Below are 18,938 nucleotides of genomic sequence, written 5' to 3' on the forward strand. Positions count from 1 at the left end.
ACTGCCATTGCCCCGCTCTAGCCTTTCTCTCTAATTATGCCAGAGTCAAGGCTCAGGTCACAAGGAAAATCATTCTGGCTCAACCATTTGCCCTGTTTTTGTATACATCAAAGAAGCTCTTGTTCTCCCCACATTCCAATCTCACAGTTTCCCACCTACTTTAAAATTGTATCATGAGGCCAGATTAGCTAAAATATGAACAAAATGACTACATTACAGGGAACACTTGCTTGCAAAACAAGAGACAGTCTTCAGATTATGATGAGTATATGGCATATAACACTTAAAAATTAAATATGCTTTATAGTATTGTAGGTATTTCAGATAAATGCTCAACATGTCCAGCTTTCCAAAGTTAAATGTAAATTTCTCTCCTGGGTACAGATGGTGGCCAAGCTAAACAGCTCTTTGGTCTTACAACAGAAGGTCAGGTCATGGCTGAAAAAACCAAAGAACAATTGCTGCTTTGCTACTCCAAATTGCCCATGCAATGAGATGCCACGACTTTCTTTCTGAACTGTCTGTTCAATACAAAATAGTTACAAAGAGTACTTATAAGATTTCCTCACATTAAGGAAATATGGTAACAAGCACATCACATAACAAACATCTAACCCTTCACAGGTTTATTCTTAACAGCTATGACCTCCCCAAAAGGCACATCTCTATCTGAAAATGCATCAATAAAAAGCATTATTAAAAACTTAATATTTTACTCTATCAGGAAATATTTTCAAAGGAAAACTACTCCAACTGATTTTTCAACATTAGCCTTTATACACCACTGTAGGATGACTAAAAAGAAAAAGAGTATATGAAAAAACAAAGATGAATGCTTTTAAAATAGGTTATTCACAAATACTATTATACTCTTTGTTACTGTAGTGTTTTTACTTCTAAAATGATGGAATGTAATTTAAAATAACTCTAAGGCTCTTTGCTTCTGTATTCTGTCACTGCAAAATATTATGCATACAGAGTGTTGTGTAACAATACAAACGGCATAGAGTATAGCCACTGAGTACACCGACACAACTCTCAAAACCTACCGCATCAGAAAGAAGCAAGTTCGCTGTGCTTCACTTAGCAGGCTCTCATTCCCTGACAGAAAGGCTTTTTCCATTCCACTATCAGCTATGCCCCCAACTGGAGGAAATAAAATCTGTACATGTTAAAAATGAAAAATCTTCTAAAATGTAAAGCTCATTAGAAAGTTTTCAGATAGCAATTCAAAAAGCAACACTGTATTCTGGTTGCCTGACTTCTAATTTAGTATTAAGGATTTCAGTCATGATTTGAAAACTTTTTGCACTAAATTTCATTAGCACTTTCCTGTTTGATACTTTTCCCAATAGTCTTTATGTCATTTGTCATCAACAGTTAATTGAGTTGAAAGGGAAAATATGTTGAATAATATGACAGAAAAGCTTTGAATGGAAATATGTTTTTAAATTAATTGGAGCTATTTATTTCTAAAGTGTATGGATATCTTCAAATTATTGATACTAAGAACTTAGTCTTATTACTTTAATGAATAAACAATCTGATTTCCTTGGATATCAAGAATGCAAGCCTTCAGTGGCCTGTACTATAACACAGAATTAAAAAAAAAATCAAGTTAACTTGCTTTAACTTTTTCTTTAAAAAATCTTTCCCTGTATAGTCAATTAAAGTTGGAGTATCTACACAATCTCAACAGAATTATAACATAAAACATCTGTTCAAACTGAAATTGAAGCAAGCATCACTTTCCCTAACATTTCTAATCTCACTGTATGTAGGCTTCCTGAGGAAACATATTCATGGCTATCTTAGCTAAAGCTGGTTTCACTCTGCCAACAATCAATTTGATTGACATATTTACATATCAACTCATCTCATCTTACAAATTTTAAAGTTTTTCATTTAAAATTGGATGCAAGTTGGCATCTTTCAAGAACTTTATGTACGTATATTTTAGGTTCAAACTGTGCATTAGAACATTTTTTAACTTTTCTAAGTAATAGATACACAAATCCAAATGTATATTTATGAACTGTCAAATTGGAATTTCATATGCAAGCAGTTGTATTCTCACCACTTCATGTCAGGCAACTATAAATGAAATTCTTTTAATAGTATAAACTAGAGCCTTACATTAATTAGAAGCAATATAACAGAAATAAATAACTTAGGGCTAAAACCACATCAAGTCCAGAAAGTGTTATGAATCCCTTAACTGCTGTTTGTACTAGTGTTACCTCTTACCTGATCTTTACTTTCAAGATCCCTTTTAGATTTTGATCTGTATTCTCTGTGCTCCTTTTCTGCCTCATCCTTCTCCATTTTGGTTTTATTCAACTGAAAGCGCATTTCTCCACACACCTGTTAGATTGTAAAAACAAGATCAATAGCCTCTGGAATCTGCCAGGCAATGCCTGCAATTAGGTCTCTTGGTGCCCCCTAGAGGGCATACAGATAAAATACAAGATTTTTCTAAGACTATCAGAATATTCAATATGATTTAAGATTTGGATGCAATATGAAGAATTACTGAGTTTAATAATCTCAAATTATAGTAACAAAATGCTGGGTCAGCGGCATGGCTCAGTAGGTAACAATGCTTGCTTCCAAGACTGACAACAAACCCAAACCGAAGGAGAGAACCAACTCCTACAAGTTGTCCTCTGACCGCCACAAGTACCAGAGCACAGCGTGTACTTCGATACACATACATAATCAATCAGTCAATTGATGTAAAAACCAACAAAATAATTAAATGCATAACTAAAAACCTGAAAGTACTGTTTCAGGACTATCTCATATAAAATGTTTAAATTGAATATTATCAACCAAAGGTACTACCAAAAATTCTACTAGATAATTACTACTAAAATTAGTAATTAAAACATTTAAGTATGTTATTATTCACTTATATGGTTATTCTCTATATTTAAAATGTCTTTAAATTTTTCATCAGTTAAGCTTTTAAGGAAATTTATAATGATTTTTTTCACTGCTAACAAACTCTATTATTGATATTCAGGCATATAACACCAGTATTCAATGCAAGCCTTGCATGTACCATCAATCTTATTATAATAGGTATGCAATTCTACTTAAAACTTATAGAATATCTTCTGGAAAAGTTGCAGACAGGTTTCAAGCACACTCTACAATTATAACTGTAGTCTTCTACACCAAAGGTAAATATGCATTCAAACTGAAATAATTATAATATGCCATAAAATAATTGATACACATAGTATCTTAAAAGTGTAGTGAAACAGTCTATTTGCAATTTGCCTTTTTCCTCTAATCTGGGTCTTTGCACTCAAAGAAATGTATTTAGGAAATACGATTATCAGAAAAATCTAAATAGACTTTTGAGATAACTGAGAACCTGCAGAAATGGGTTAAACCTGTCTTTTTCCAATTTACACTTACAAATGTAATTTTAAATGATCACGTATTATTTAATGGCTATTCTTGCATGCAACTTTGAATTTTGGTATTTCTTCAAAAATAATGACTTCAGAGGGCTGAGACAGAAGGCTCAGTGTGTAAGAGCACTGGCCACTCTTATGGAGGACCCAGGTTCAGTCCCCAGCACCTACATGGCAGCTAACAAACATCCATAACTCCAGTTCCAGGGGATCCAATGCCCTCTTTTGGCCTCCATCGGTACTAGGCACACATGGTACACTTACGTACATGCAGGCAAAACACTCATACACATAAAATAAAAATAGATAAATCTTTTTAAAAAACGATGACTTGGGAAACTTTAGTATTAGTTTCATCATTACTGGGGTATTGAAATATTAAAGTATAAAACCTATATGTCTTCATTTGTTCAAATAAAAAACTAAAGAAATAAAAGAATTGAAGTTTAAAAGTTATAGTCAGAAGAGAGACACAAAAGTCAGTATGCTTCTCCTCAGTGGCACTCAGAAAGCAGAACAAGAAAAAAATTACACATAGAAAAATCTATTAGAAATTCATCTGCAATGTGTGAGAATAGATTTTTCCACTCAAAAAATTATAAATTACAAAAATCTTTAAAGTTAAATAAAATTGAAGAGTAACAGAAAATACAATTCTCTATTATTTGAATCTGTTTGGCTTAAGTAGGTTTATGAATGAAGTAGAATAATCTCAGATGTATGACGTCAGAAAACAATCATACAACCACGATTAGGAACAAGTGTTACCCAAATTTATCACAGAGTAAATGTCTAAGTGTCGAGTCCTTTAAAATTATTTTAATTCCTTAATTTTAATTTTAAATTTCACTGGTTTTAGTACTTTCAACTCTTTTTTCACTATTTGTAATACTTAAATTTTATCTAAAATTAAGGCACTAAACTGAGCCACAACTATTATCTCAGGAATATTATCTCAGAAGCAATTTCAAAGTCATTTAGTCTGATCCATCACTCTTCTGATGCTCGGGTCCTTCAGATAGTTCTACTGCATCGCTATACTTCAAAGCTGTCTCCCTAATATGAGCAGTGAGCCATCACCACAGGTTTCCCCTGTATCTGTTATACATTTTCTTCCTCTGCACCCACTCTATCCCATCTCCTCACAAACACATCAGGCACGCCAGCAAACAGAAGCTTCTTACATTTCTTCATAATCTAGTTTGAATTTTAGAAAGTAAGAGGAGACTTAGGAGTTGAAAACAAAAGAAAGTAATAGCTCTTCCTGTAATGTAAAAGTTAAAATTAATTACAATTATTGAATTATAAAACAAAGACATAAAATGTATCAAAATTTAAGAAAAATATGGGTTTTAATATCATGAAGATTATCTGTGCATGTAGTGGTAGATAAATAATAAATTGATTTCATTTGTATATTATGTATGCCCTATTCCGATTCTTACTTTTAAAGTGGTTGACTTCAAAATCTAGATGAACTAATATTTCTGAAAACAGGGCTCTTACATAGAAACCTCAGTCAGTTAAGACCACTAAATGTTTTAGTTCTTGCTTCACAAGTAAGGTACACAACAGCCAAAACATAAGTGCCACAGTATTTTAATATATAAACTTAAATACCAAGTAAACAAGAATTTGTGCTAATATAATACTGGTTTTAGAAGCAGATCTGAAACAGAAGTGGGAGGAAGAAAAATATTTACGCCATGAGCACTTTTCAAGTTGTAAATGCATGCCTTTAACAATTATTGGGAAGACCAATCTTATGCCTTCTATGGGGGAAACTCATTCCTCGTTAATTTAGAAATGTAAGTTTTGTTAAATATGCAACAATAAAAGTAACATAACTCCTACTTACAAGCCTGTCTTTATCAACTAATTATTTAGGTATAAATTATCTTTGAATTTGCAGTACAAGCAGAGGGGATGCATGTAGTAATGTTTGTTAGGTGACTCATTAAGTTGACTTTTACTACCTTGAAGTAATAAGACTTTTCTATTCCTAACTTCTTCCCAATGACACTAAGAGTTTTGTACATTGAGAAAAACATGTTCAAGGAGGGTGAGGTGGCTCAGAGGGTAAAGGTACTTACTACATAAACCTGAAAACATGACTTAAAGCCCACAGTGGAATGAGAGAACTTTTTTTTTTTTTTTTAAATCTTTTTTGGACAGGGTCTTCCTGTAGCCCCAGCTGGCCTGGAGCTCACTATGTAGACCAGGCTGCTCAAACACAGAGATCCACATGCCTCTGCCTCCCAAGCACTGGGATTAAGGCATGTGCCACCACGCCTGGCATGAGAACTGACTCTTAAAAGTTGTCCTCTGACCTCCACATGAGCATCATAGCACGGCACATGTGTGCCTGCACACATGCGTGCATGAGCGCGTGCGCACACACACACACACACACACACATCAATCACACATCCATATGATAATAAAAATTTTTAAAAATGTTTTCAAAGAGAATATGCACTTAAATAATTATTAAACAAAATCTGTACCTTTGTGACATCCACTTCCTGAGAAGTAAGCTGATTTTGAATTTCCTCTAGTTGACTAACAGCTGAAATCTTCTCCCTTGAAACCTTTTCAACCTTGGCCTCCAGTTGGGCAATATTCTGAGACAGGACCAAAATCTGTAAGAGAAAGAGTATTTGACAAAATGAGTATTAAAAAGGCATGTAATTAACTCAGTCTCAGTTTCTGTAGATTCCGTATGTCCACTTCTCTACTTCTCCAGCTACTCTCCTGACTTGAATATCTACTTCCCTCATTCCATTCATTCCACTGGACTCTAAACTTGCTATGAAAAAATTAAAGGTGGTAAAATCCAAGGTTAGGTTCAAACCTTGAGATAACAAAAATGACACCCAGGTAGGTTATGGAGCAGACTTCCCTGGGTACATTGCAGATGGGGCATGAAGGAATTGGGCAACACTAAGGTTCATTCCCACCTGGAAGGCATAAAACAGTAGAGTGGTAGAATTAGAGAGGGTATCGTTAGAGAGATTCCCTTCCTCCAGATCAGCAAAGGTGCTCTCTACAGTTCATTTTGCTGGAAAACCCCACCTGTCCTCCCATTATTTGGTGCTCCCCAGATTTTCTGTTAGGATTCAGACAAGCTGCTATCTCCTTTCCTCCAGAGTGCCTTCCCTGACTTCCAGTTCCCAGCACAAAGCAGGCATCCTTCACACCTCAGGGTCAGTGCTCAGCTGATGCACACCGCAACATCTGTGTCTGCAGTTTGCACCTGCTAACGTTCGCAATGTTGCTGCCCATGTACACTGGTTGGTAATATTCTGATAGTCACACTAGCTGGTAATCCTACAACAGCTTCAATACATATACCTCATCACCCTCAGCCTCTGTATACTGCTGCCATGGAACTTAAGAACAGTGTTTCATTGTTTTTAGTTGTCTCGTTTGTTTCTCTGACTAGAAGTTCCTCAAGGGCATGTTCATTAAAAGGCACCAACTGTTCCATGAATGGATGAGTGAATAATTAGGATAAATGGTTTTTCTGAGGAAGTCTGTGGATATTATCAGGGCCTAGTTTTTCTCCTCAGGATTAAAAATACTTTTTAGATCTTAGATGTACATGGTTTTGCTCTGTTCCATTGACTCCAACTTTTCTGGGGTAATTTCTTAGTTGAATTGACATATTTAAAATGAAGGAATGAGGGCTGGAGAGATGGCTCAGTGGTTAAGAACACTGGTTGTTCTTGCAGAAGACCTGGGTTCGAATCCTAACACCCACGTGGCAGCTAACAACTGTCTGTAACTCCAGTCCCAGAGGATCCGACCACCTCTTCTGACCTCCGTGGGTACTGCACAACACGGGTGCACTTACCTACATGCAGGCAATACACGCATACACATAAAAAAAAATAAAAAATAAAATAAAATGAAGGAATGTTACCTTAACTGAGAACAAAAGATATAATGATACCTATTTTGGCTGTTAAAACAAGAACTTGAGGGGAAAAAAACAATGATCCTTGATATTGACCATGGTATCCTGGAATGTATAAACTGTTCTGTAGTTGAAATAAATAACTAAAATTTTGAGGTAAAAAATAACCCTAGTTAAACTCATAGGTACACACACATGCACACAACACATGCACACACACACATAAAAGACATGAAATAGAAGGGACACTAGTTGGTAGAGAAAGATAATGGGAGTAGGAGGGGGACAAGCAGGATAACTGGGTGGATATGATCAGAATACATAACATGCATGTATAAAAATGTCATAATGAGACCCATTATTATACATAATCAGTATATGATAGTAAGAATAAGAAAACTTTAAAAAATAAACACTGAATAAAAGTTTTGGTCAATTAAGAATTTTATAACAATAGAACCAAGTCAGGTGTCTGCCTTTGAATTAGAGTAACAGATAAACCTGACCACATGCAAGCAATGAGTCCTGGTGGATATTTTCTAATTTAGGCTAATGAATTAATTAAGTTTTATGAAGACTGTGGAGAACTGTGAATTTGATTTATGGTTATTTGTGTCCTGAACATTAGAAGTTTGTCTACAAATTTAATTTGCACATAAAATTAGCTTCACTAATAACAAACTACAAAGCATCTTGGTGCACATTACAATCTGAACCTAAAATTAAAGGTCAAAGGAAGACAAACAGAAGAAATCAAGAGTATCAGTTTAGTTTCCTTAATTTAAGAACTTAAGTTCATGATGATCTATATCATAAACATGTAATTATATGCTCTCTGGACCCATATAACAAGAGGAAATCTTAAGGAGAAGCTATTAAAACTCATACATTACATACTTACGTGGAGATAAAACTGATGGTTAAACTGCACTGCACAGCTTTTCAAATAAATATGCATCTATTTATTTTGCTGACCATAAATCCTGAGTCAGTTTCTATGACAAGGCACACACCAAATCCCTCTCTTCGTTAGGACTCCCTCCCTGTCAACCATCACCCCTCTCCTCTGCCTTACTACCTGTCTGCTGCCTCCTGTCACCACTTCCTGGGGCTCCCCCTCCTCTTGTCACTCTTTTTTCTCCCCACGCCCACCATCTGGAAGTCAGCATTACACTGCAGGAGCTTCTCCATCCACATCTGTTGCAGAGTCAGAAGTAACACAGACAGCTGCAACACTGCTGGATGTCCAAGGCATTGACATCAGGTAAGTCCTTTAAACTTTGACAGGGGCAAGGAAGAGACAAGGACACCCAGGCTGGGAGGGCTTGATAGAAATGTCTGCAAAGCAGATCCTTGTGGATGGAATACTGCATGAAGTGGTACTTCTTACACAAGATATAAAAGAAATTAAGGATTCTAGCAATGGGCTATTGTCAAGGGAACCAACTAAGAAAATGTGTGGACTGCAGGGGGTCATCAAATAAGCATACGATGAATGGTGGAATGAACTACCAAACCTGAGCAGCTCACTGCAATGAAGAACACTACTGAAGGCAACAGGCAAACTCGCAGCAAGAAATGCTCATGGGAGGATGATGCAAACATGAGCAGGCAGACTGCACCTGCTCTGCCGGAGTTTCCCACACAAGTGGAGGAGAGAGAGAGAGGAAGGGAAGGAGGGAAGGAATATATGTATCTAAATCTCTTAAGTGTTTGTATGGCTAGAAAAGCAGGGGTACCTGTTGTAGCACTAACTTAACCAACTTAGCCCTTAAAATCTTGTGGTAAGTTAGTCATTTCCCTCTTAGAGTGTATTCCTGTGCTCTCCAATCTATATACCCTATTTAACTCCTTTAGAGAATAATTGTATCAGATTTGGATTGATATGAAATTGGGTTACTTATACTGGATTTTTAGTTCTACTGAAATGAGATTAAGAAAACTAAGCTACTTGTCTAAATTCATTCAAGATAAAAAAAAAAAAAGAAGGTACAGCTAGAGTTTATATGTAAGTCTGTTTTTACTAACATGTAGGTACAAGAAAGCTATCCAATTAGGCCATTCTGTCTGTAAAAATAAAAATGATAATAGTAACAGATTAAATTTTATTTAATGTCCACCATAAGGCAGGCATTATGATATTTTCAAAATATCATCTCATTTAATCCTGTCAAGTACTTGAAGCAATCTTTACTCCTGAAGATTAAACAAATTGTCAAGATCTCAGAAAGGTCAAACTTGATTCACACCTACATCCCTTTTCTCTGAAGCCACTCTACTTGAGGAGAACAGCACCTGGTGCTAGAACCCAGTCAGCTCCTTATTCTCAAAACCGTACTTTGGACAGACCTGAGATCAAATCTCTGACAAAGTTTCCTCCACTTGGGAAAAATGAATCACTCTCTGAAATGCACTGGATTCCAGGGGCCACCTGCACTCCTGAAATAATCACCAGGGAGAGACTCTTACATAAGAATGCATCTGCTGTTAACACCAGTATATTTCAGCTTTTCTTTTACCTTCCTAATAGGGAATTCTCATCAATATGTTTTTATATCATAAAGCTATTGAGTCAGGCACACAGTTTCCACTAAACAACTCCCTCCCCAAAGTGTGAACAGCTATTTTTTGCTGTTGATTCTGTGTTCCCTCACATACAATACCTGGTTCACAACTTCACCTCCCGCCATGCCTTATTCCAATTGGACAGAGGTCTCTTCCTTCCCATATGCTGCGTTTCTAAATCCTACCTATTCTTTGAAGTTCAGTTAAACACCATGTCCACAAGGTTGGCCAGGATCCTTTGTAGACAGGGATCAGTTTTGACCTTCTGTATTCTCAGTCTTTCAGTTCTGCCTTTCCAATAGCATGAGGCCTTCTGTATTTTTCCCCTTCTGGTATGTCATTCATACATTCATTCAGTAACTATATACAGGAGCATGTGTTATATGAGGGGACTGTATCAAGCAATAAGGAAGCCACAACACACATGCAAGGAACTAAAAGAAAATTAGAGAGATCAACAATCCAGTAAGAGTTTGCAATGAACTGAGTTATAGCAACCCACAGGGAGGCTCCCAATTCTACTTTTGGAGGCTCTGGGAGAAAGTTGTATCAAAAATACTGAAGGATCAAAACCCACAAAGGAAGATTCCTCTAGACGGGGAAAATCCTGAACTATATTTAAAAATATATTATGGCAAATTAGCCTGTTTAATCAATTGGGGAAGTACAAGGAGGTCAGTGTGGCAAGGATACAAGGAAGAAAATGAAGGGAGATGAGACAGGGGAGCCAAGGAGGAAGAATAATGGAGAGACTTGATGTTTTGCTAAAGAATTCTAATAGAATCCAAGGCTTCAATGAGACATGAAAGAACTGTAAAGCAAGAAACTGGCACACCGAGGTGTTCATTTTAAAAAAGATCATTCCAGCTGTGGTTTCAAGAACAGATGAGAAGTTGAGATTAGCAGCAAGGGTACAAGAGGCTGAAGAAACCACACAAGTGTGAGAACAGCGTAACAACAGGATGGAGAGACAGGCAATAAAAAGGACCAAGGCCCTGAACTTCTAAAACTCAGTGGCAACGAAATATAGGGGGCAAGGGAGGAAGGAGACAAGGATGACAAAAGGATGACTCTGTTCCTGTTTGGGGCAACTGAAGAAAAGATAGAGAGTCAAGGGGGTTGGCAGCTCGCAGAGCATTAAATATTTAGGAATCAGTACCACGGATATGGAATGAAAGTGAGATGAGTACTAAAGAGAGCTGAATATAACTTCTCTGCTCAACTCTGGACTTTCTTCATGCTGCTTTCTGAACGCACCCACTTTGCTGTCTCAAAGGCACACGTCATCACTCTCCCAAGTAAAGAATACAGATTCATAGAAATCCAGAAAAAGTTCCTTTGAAGAAGAATAAACACTGGGGCTAGAGAGATGGCTCAGTGGTTAAGAGCACTGACTGCCCTTGTAGAGGACCCAGGTTCGATTCCCAGTACCCACATAGTGGCTATGAACTGAACTGTCCAGTTCCAGGGGAACCCGAAGCCCTCTTCTGACCTCTGCGGCACTGCACTACATTGGTGCACTAACATACATGCAGGCAATGCACTCATACACATAAAATTAAAAAATATATATTTTTAAAATTTTTAAAAAATAATAGATACTAAAGAAAATTTAAAGTAAATATAGCATATAGAGGTATTTGGTGTTGCTGCAATTTAATTTCATTGGCTGTGAGCACAGAGTTTACATGAAATGGACTGGAGGGGAAATGGACGGCAAAAAAAAAAAAACAGTATGTATGGACAGATCTTTGAAGACTCTCAATTGGGTAAGACAGTAAGGGGAGAATTTCCCAGCTGGTTTCCAACCTGGGTAGCACAGGGCAACTTTAATACACCTGGATCTTCCCCTCCACTATTGTGATGTAGTAGGTTTGGAATACAGTTTAGACATGAGATTTTTAGAAGCTCTTGTGCAGTGAGGATTGATAACATTAGATTCAAAGAAAGACTAAATTTGGTAGTATTTTCCTGATGACAAGAAAGATTATAGAAAAACAAAGGTTGAAGATTCAGAGGACAGCAGGCAAGAAATGGAATGAGCTCCTTGAGGTCGGCAAAGGGCAAGGGCACAGGAGAAGGGACAAAGATCAGGGTGAGTTCCTTCCCATTCTCATGGAGTTGGGATGCAAGTAAATGTTCATGCATGGGGGAGGTGAGGGGAAGGTAGAGAGCGGAGTGGCTGCCGCCCAGTGACCACAGTTTTGTTTCGTTTTGTTTTGTTTTTTAAATCAGGTAAGTTTCTCTGCTGAGGACAAGGGAACTTGGGGAGAATAAAAGTGTCTGGAAATAGTACTGAAAAACTGGGATCAAAATGCCATCATGTCCCCCTTGGACTTCCACTTGAGCTACTGGCATCTATCCTAATGCCTGTCCAATGACTTTTCTCAAATATATACAGCATTACAACGCTGTCCAAGTAAAGTCATTCACTGGCTTCCATCGTTTTTTGGATGAAATTTAAAATACCTCAAATAGATTTTAGGGGCAATCCCCAGCTGGTCCTTATATACGTCTGAACACTTCCCCTCCCTATTCCACCACTCATTCCCTATACTCAACCACCTGGGTGTTCTCTAAGTTCCTACAAAGTACAGTGCTTTCCAGCTTCAATCATAGCTGTGCAGTTTTCTTGGGCATGAAATTTTCTTCCCTCAACTCAACTCTTCGCCTGGTGATTCCTCCCCCTTTCTTGGTCTTGTTTCAAAATCTGACAAAAGATCTTTCATGATTGCCTAGACTACCCCTGTTCCATATTCTCATGGTTCTCTAAACCAAACCTTCAAAGCTTTAGTACTATCTTGAGCACAATAATAATCCAAAATTCATTTATGAAACAATTGCTTCATAATCTTCAAGCTTTATAGAAGACCCACATTGGTTCTATAACTGCCACATCTTTAGTCCCTCCAATGAATCTCTGCTGAAACTGAAAGGCAGAGAGGCATACATGGGGACTACTAGAAAGCACTGAGAGACAGGAGGACAGGGAAGAGAGTTCTGCAGAGCTGTCATGTGCTATGCGATTTGGAGCAGCTGAGACCACCAATCCAGGGCACAGAAATATGGTAGAGTGAACTATAGTAGAGTTTTGACATACATAATTCTTTACACAGGGATATGAAGACAAAAGGATTTATAGTAAATGCCTCAGTTTACCCATAGAGTTAAAGTTCCCCAGGCAGAATCTTCATCTATATCCTTAGGCCCCCACATAGTTTTGCACACAATAGATACTAGGTAGATATTTGCTGTATCTGTATTATATATCTCAAATTGCATAATTATAACACAATATTTAGGGCACAAATATAAATCGCCTTTTTTAAACATGTAACACAGTTGTTTGGTCACTTCTTGTTCAACTGTACTCTACTGAAGCAATTGGAAAGCTGGATTCCATCCAACTCTTGGATACTGTCCTTCCAATATGGCCAGCTTCATGCTACCTGTTGGTCACCTTGCCTTGAATTTCTCCCTTCCAATTTTTAACCTGGTTATTTTTCCTCACGTAATTTGTCAGAACTTATTTCACACTGTGTATGTAATCTTTTTCTTAGTTACTCTGTTTCTTGTGTCTTTTACACACTTAATATGGGATAAGTACAGAAACATTTCTCCCTGATTAAAGTAGAAACAAAATCTAGGTAACTTCAGAACCCATGAACTCTTCTGTCAAAAATAAAACAGAATGATGGCATTCAAGTAAATTCACAATTTCATAATGTAGTGTTAGACTTTTATTTGGACAGATCAGGAAATACGTTTCACTGAGGAACATATGGAAAATCAGAATATTTTAATGAACTCTGTATTATAAGAAACTTGACTAGTTATAAATGTTTTAAAATGTAAAGTTCACTCAAAATGGCAGCCTAGAGAGTCATCAATGACATAATGAAGCATTCTTTTGCAAGATGAATGACAAGCTGAGGTCTTCAGTGCCTGTTATTTGAACCTGAAGTGTCCCCCTTAGGCTCATGCATTTTAACACTTGGTCCCAGGCTGGTGGCATTGTTTGGGGAAGCTGTGGAACTTTGCAGCAGGAGTTAGCTGGTGGAAGGAGGTCAGCAGGGGCAGGTGTTGAGGTTCTGGTCCCACCCCACTTCTAGTCCCACTCTCTGCTTCCCATTTGTCAAGGCGTGAGGAGCCTCCACCACATGTTCCCATTGCTGTACACTGCTGTGCCTTCTCCACCAGGATGGACTGAAACTGTGAGCCAAAATGAATCTTTCCTCCCTTCTGCCAGAAAAACTATCACAGCAGTGACAAAGTAACTAATCTGTCACTTTTGCCAGAAAAGTAAAGTAACTATCTGTCACTTCTGCCAGAAAAACTATCACAGCAGTGACAAAGTAACTAATACAGTACCTTTGATTGTGCATCTTCCCTTTCTTTTGCTATTTCTTTCTTTATCATCTCTTTCTCAAAAGTCCTTTTTTCTTGCTGAGATGCAAGTTCCTTTTCCAGTCTTCCTGTCTGCCTCTCCAGCTCATTCTTCAACTGCTCACACTGGATTAAAGCCTGCCAGGAGAGTAGAAAGGAGTTTAGGAGTTTGAAAACAGCAGGGAAAAATGAGACAGTTATACATTTCTTTTATTCAAGATGGTTAAAACTCATTTTAAAGTCCATTTGGATGACTCTGTTTAACAACAATACTGTCAAAATGTTGTACCTAAAAGTTACATCTGCTCACATATTTCAATTTTCACAGCTGAGGCTTATAGTATTGAGTCAACTGGAGAATTGAAATGTTTGGCCTTGATGGTGCCACAGAGCACTCAGAATCTGAAAATGAAGTTGAGAAAAGACAAGTGCCTTGGTAATTTTTAATGATGTCATGTAGCACTTCATGGAATAAACATGGTTTACAGATTTCTCATTTTCTCATGATTATAAAAGTATTTTAATATTTTAATGATGAATATAAACTTTGGAAGGGACTTATTTATTTTATGTATATGAGTGTTTTGCTTGCATGTATGTAAGTGCAACCATGTATGCAATGCCCCTAGAGTCCAGACAAGGGTGTTGGATCCCATGGAACTGGAGTTACGGCTGGTTGTTAGTTGCCAAGTCCTCTGCAAGACCAGCCAGTGTTCTTAACTGCTGAGTCTTTTTTCTCACCCTTAAATGTAAACATTTTACATGAGATGCGGAATACTGCATTTTATTATACACAGGCATCTCAACACTCTATTTTTTTTTTTTTTTTTTTTTTTGGCCTTTTTGAGACAGGGTCTCCCTGTAGCCCCAGCTGTCCTGGAACTCACTAGGTAGACCAGTCTGGCCTTGAACTCACAGAGATCCACCTGCCTCTGCCTCCCAAGTGCTGGGAGTAAAAGCGTGCGCCACCATGCCCGGCTCTTAACACTCTTTTAATACAACTTCCTTAAATATAACTAAGATCTAGTTCATTCCTCTTGTACACAAAACTTTACCACCTAGTTTTATTAGAATTGACATCTTGCAACACAAGCAAGCATTCAGAATGTTAAAAAAAAAAAGGTTCATGATTATCCTTTAATCTAAGTTTCCTACTATGTGTTTCCAGAAATAAAAACTCTATAATTTCATTTCATTTGGCCCATATTTATAGTGATCTTTTCTTTCTTTCTTTTTTTTTTTGTCTTTTTGAGACAGGGTGTCCCTGTAGCCCCAGCTGCCAGGTGTCCTGGACCTCACTATGTAGACCAGGCTGGCCTTGAACTCAGAGATCCGCCTGCCTCTGCCTTCCGGTGCTGGGATTAAGGCATGCGCCACCACGCCTGGCTATAGTGATCTTTATCTGTAATATTCAATAATAAAATAGGACTTCAAAATCACAATTCTAAAATGATTTCAGGGCTGGAGAAATGGCTTAGTGGTTAAGAGACTAGCTGTTCTTACAAAGGCCCAGAGTTCAGGGTTTGTTTCCCAGCACACACATGGCAGCTAACAACTGTTAAGTCCAGTTACAGGGGATCTGACCTCCACAGGCATTGCATGACACAGGTATACTTACATACTTGCAGGCAAAATACTCACATACATAAAATATAAATAATTCAATTTTTTTTAATCTCAATAAAATTAAGAAGCTATGGTATCTTATGAATGCCTGATTATCAACTGGACTCGCATTTGTTGGAAATGAGAGGGAAGGGATCTTAATGTGTACTGTCAGGTTTTAGACATAGTTATGCTTCCCTCTGGTGAGAGCTAAATATAGGCAGAAAATAGCTAGGCTGTGTGAACTTTCCCTTCTTCATCTGGGAGGCAGTCATTCACTGTCAGTTCTGGAAGCTTCTGAGTTCCTGGGCATAAAGTATGAGGGCAAATTTCAAATGTGTCAGATTAACCAAAAACAAATATAATTTTGACTAAAAAAGATCCTCTGGGGGAGCTAGCCCCAAGCTAAATCCTAGTTGAATGCCTCAGAAAGGAAATTTTAAATTACATTTTAAAAGAAATAAAAATGTATAATTTTTCCATAACTGAATTCCTCAGAGCCTTAAATATTAAAAATCATTGAATTCTGTGCTTCAAAATGCATTTGTGCTTGTGAAAATCACGGATGAAATAAAAACTATCTGTAACTCTGGCTGACACTTACTACTACCAGTATGAATAAATAAAATGACTATTGATTGTAAACCAACATATCCAAACAGATTTCTAATTGAACAAAAACTCAGGAGTCAACATCCCTAAGAACAAGAAGCGTGAGAAGACCCGACCTCAGACTACTCCCCAGTCAGTTCAGGGACTAGGAAGGGTAAGGTCCTGACAAGATAAAAGGCAGGCAGCAGGATGAGACGGCTTGATGAAAAGCACAGAGCAGGCAGCTGCAAATCAGATAAACAAAAGCCTGGCTTGGGAACTGGATGACATCTCTCTCTGCTGACAGCCCACCAGCCCTGTGAGGATGACGAAGTGTTAAGACTGGCAATGAATGGGGAGATCAGGTTAAAATCAGTTAGCAAGCTGAACGTAGTGGTCCATGCCTTTAATCCAAGGAGAAGCAAGAGGATCTCTACTAGCTGTAGGCCAGCCTGGTTCACATAGGGAATCCAGGCCAGCCTGGTCTACATAGTAAGACACGGTCTCAAAAAGCTCTCAAATGGCACCATGACCTTCTCACATTATGTTTTTATTTTCTTATAAAAACTTCAGGCACTTTCACTGCCACCGTAAATATAAGTATGTGGCACACTAGAAAGCACCTCCCTCTACCAAGCATGCAATACACAAAAGGCACACTAGAGGGCAAGCAACATCAAGAAACTAAAGAACAAATACTGCCGAACTCAGTAATTTAAAAGTAGTGGGTTGTAAGATGATAGCTATCTTCTCTATCTTATTAATAGTCTCAAAAAGAAGCAAAATTCGTATGTTTCAATACGTTTTGAGGTAAAAGCTCCTAGACCTGCCCTCATTTTGTCAGTTGCTTGGCAAGAAATCTTTGTATTCATTATTACTAATTCAGTGAAAATGCTGCATTCACAGTACACAATGCCTTGCTCATTCTTCACCATTAAATTTCAAAAAGCATTAGTTACAAAACATCACATTGATATTTAAACCTAACGAGCAACTACAAGTCTACAAACATTAATTGTGCAATTAAGATGTAAATGGTCATGTGAAGACAGATGTTAAATATCACAGACTTGATTTTCATAGTCTTTATGTGGAGACAGCAATGTAAATAGTCTCCAAAACTTTATACAGCAGCAGAGGGAGGAAGGAAGGGAGGAAGGGAAAGAGGGAGGGAGGGACGAAAGGAGGAGGGGAGGGAGGAAGGGAGGGAGGGAGGAGGAAGAGGAGCAGCAGTAGATTAATTCAAACAAACAAACAAAAAAAGGCTGGAAAAAACTTCTACAAAGACTGCTACCTGCACTGAGCTTCTGATGACCATATACTCCACAGATGAATACAAGGAGGTTGGCACTGGCTGAGTAAATTCATGAAAATGTTCAATTACAGTTCACTTTCTGGAACTATATAAAAGAGAGTGGTGAAAGATAGAGTAAGGCCAGGCTGAAAGACTGAGAAGGTCATGCTAAAGGATTATCTTTTTTTCTATTTCAAGAGGGAGCTCTTGACCAGGGGGACACTGCCTAAGACAGTGGAGAAGATGCCGGGAAGCAACCCAAGAGAAAGCAATTAGAAGGTTACTGCAACAGTCTGCATACACTGCATAAGACCATGTGAAGATATGAGCCAGGACCGTTGTATGGGAGTGGAAAGGTGGGCACAGCTCAACTGAGGACTCTGCAGAGACAGAGCATTGCAAACGACTGGCTATTGTAGTTCGGTAGAGGGAAGCGCTGAAGGTATTTTAAAGGTTGTAAGCTAGAGCTATTACCAAGATGATGATGGGGAAGTGTTAGCTATCCTGTCATAAAATACCATCCTCTTCCCATGATTTAGCTGGTATTTTACTCTTGTGGATCCTCTTTGTATGGCTCTGTGTTTTCCTTTGGGTTTAGTTTAACTGGTTTTCCACAGCCCTTAAACACAGACATTACTCAGCACTAGCTCTGAGTCCTATACCCATGTTGCCCATATTTCCTGGCATTCACTTTTCCACATTTACCCCCACAGGAGCACATTATGCTTTCTCTTGTAACTACTCTCTTGGCCTTCATTTCTTGCTGCTCCTGGACCACTTTATATGGATGATACTCCAATCTACCACTTCTTTTCATTCTATTATTTTCTCTATTATTTTTTCAGCTAATGGCTGAATTTTAAATCCTAGTTCACTTGGGAGTTATAGCAGTACAAGAGAAAAGAAGCAGGCATTGAGGGACTACCCTGGGTTGGTGTTGTGCATACTAACATGGATCTTGAAAACTTTATGGGCAATGAGAGGAGATAAAATGGAGTGAAGAAAGGGCAGGCATGTTACAGCTGTTACACCTTCCTTACTGTTAAGGAATGTCTTCTAGATTGAGTTTCTCTTGATTAAGACTAGGAAAATTTCCAAGAGGGGTGTAACCTAATTTCAAAGAGTAATGTTTACCAAAAGCAGGCTCCAAAAC

The 18,938-nt window shown here is 37.9% G+C and overlaps 1 protein-coding gene across 10 annotated transcripts in view; it reads right to left on the reverse strand.

Moving 5' to 3' along the window:
- Window positions 1–18,938, reverse strand: part of Sdccag8 (serologically defined colon cancer antigen 8) — a 238,012-nt gene that overhangs the window by 167,652 nt on the left and 51,422 nt on the right. For all 10 annotated transcript variants that reach the window (XM_017802232.2, XM_029554103.1, XM_029554102.1 and 7 more), the window contains 3 exons: window positions 14,281–14,433; window positions 5,933–6,067; window positions 2,248–2,364 (listed from right to left, as the gene is read on the reverse strand). In XM_017802232.2, coding sequence (XP_017657721.1) covers window positions 2,248–2,364; window positions 5,933–6,067; window positions 14,281–14,433 — 405 coding nt within the window. The remainder of the gene's footprint in view (window positions 1–2,247; window positions 2,365–5,932; window positions 6,068–14,280; window positions 14,434–18,938) is intronic.

Source organism: Nannospalax galili, unplaced genomic scaffold, assembly GCF_000622305.1.
Source record: "Nannospalax galili isolate Female #2095 unplaced genomic scaffold, S.galili_v1.0 scaffold543, whole genome shotgun sequence".
Classification (NCBI taxonomy): Eukaryota; Metazoa; Chordata; class Mammalia; order Rodentia; family Spalacidae; genus Nannospalax; species Nannospalax galili.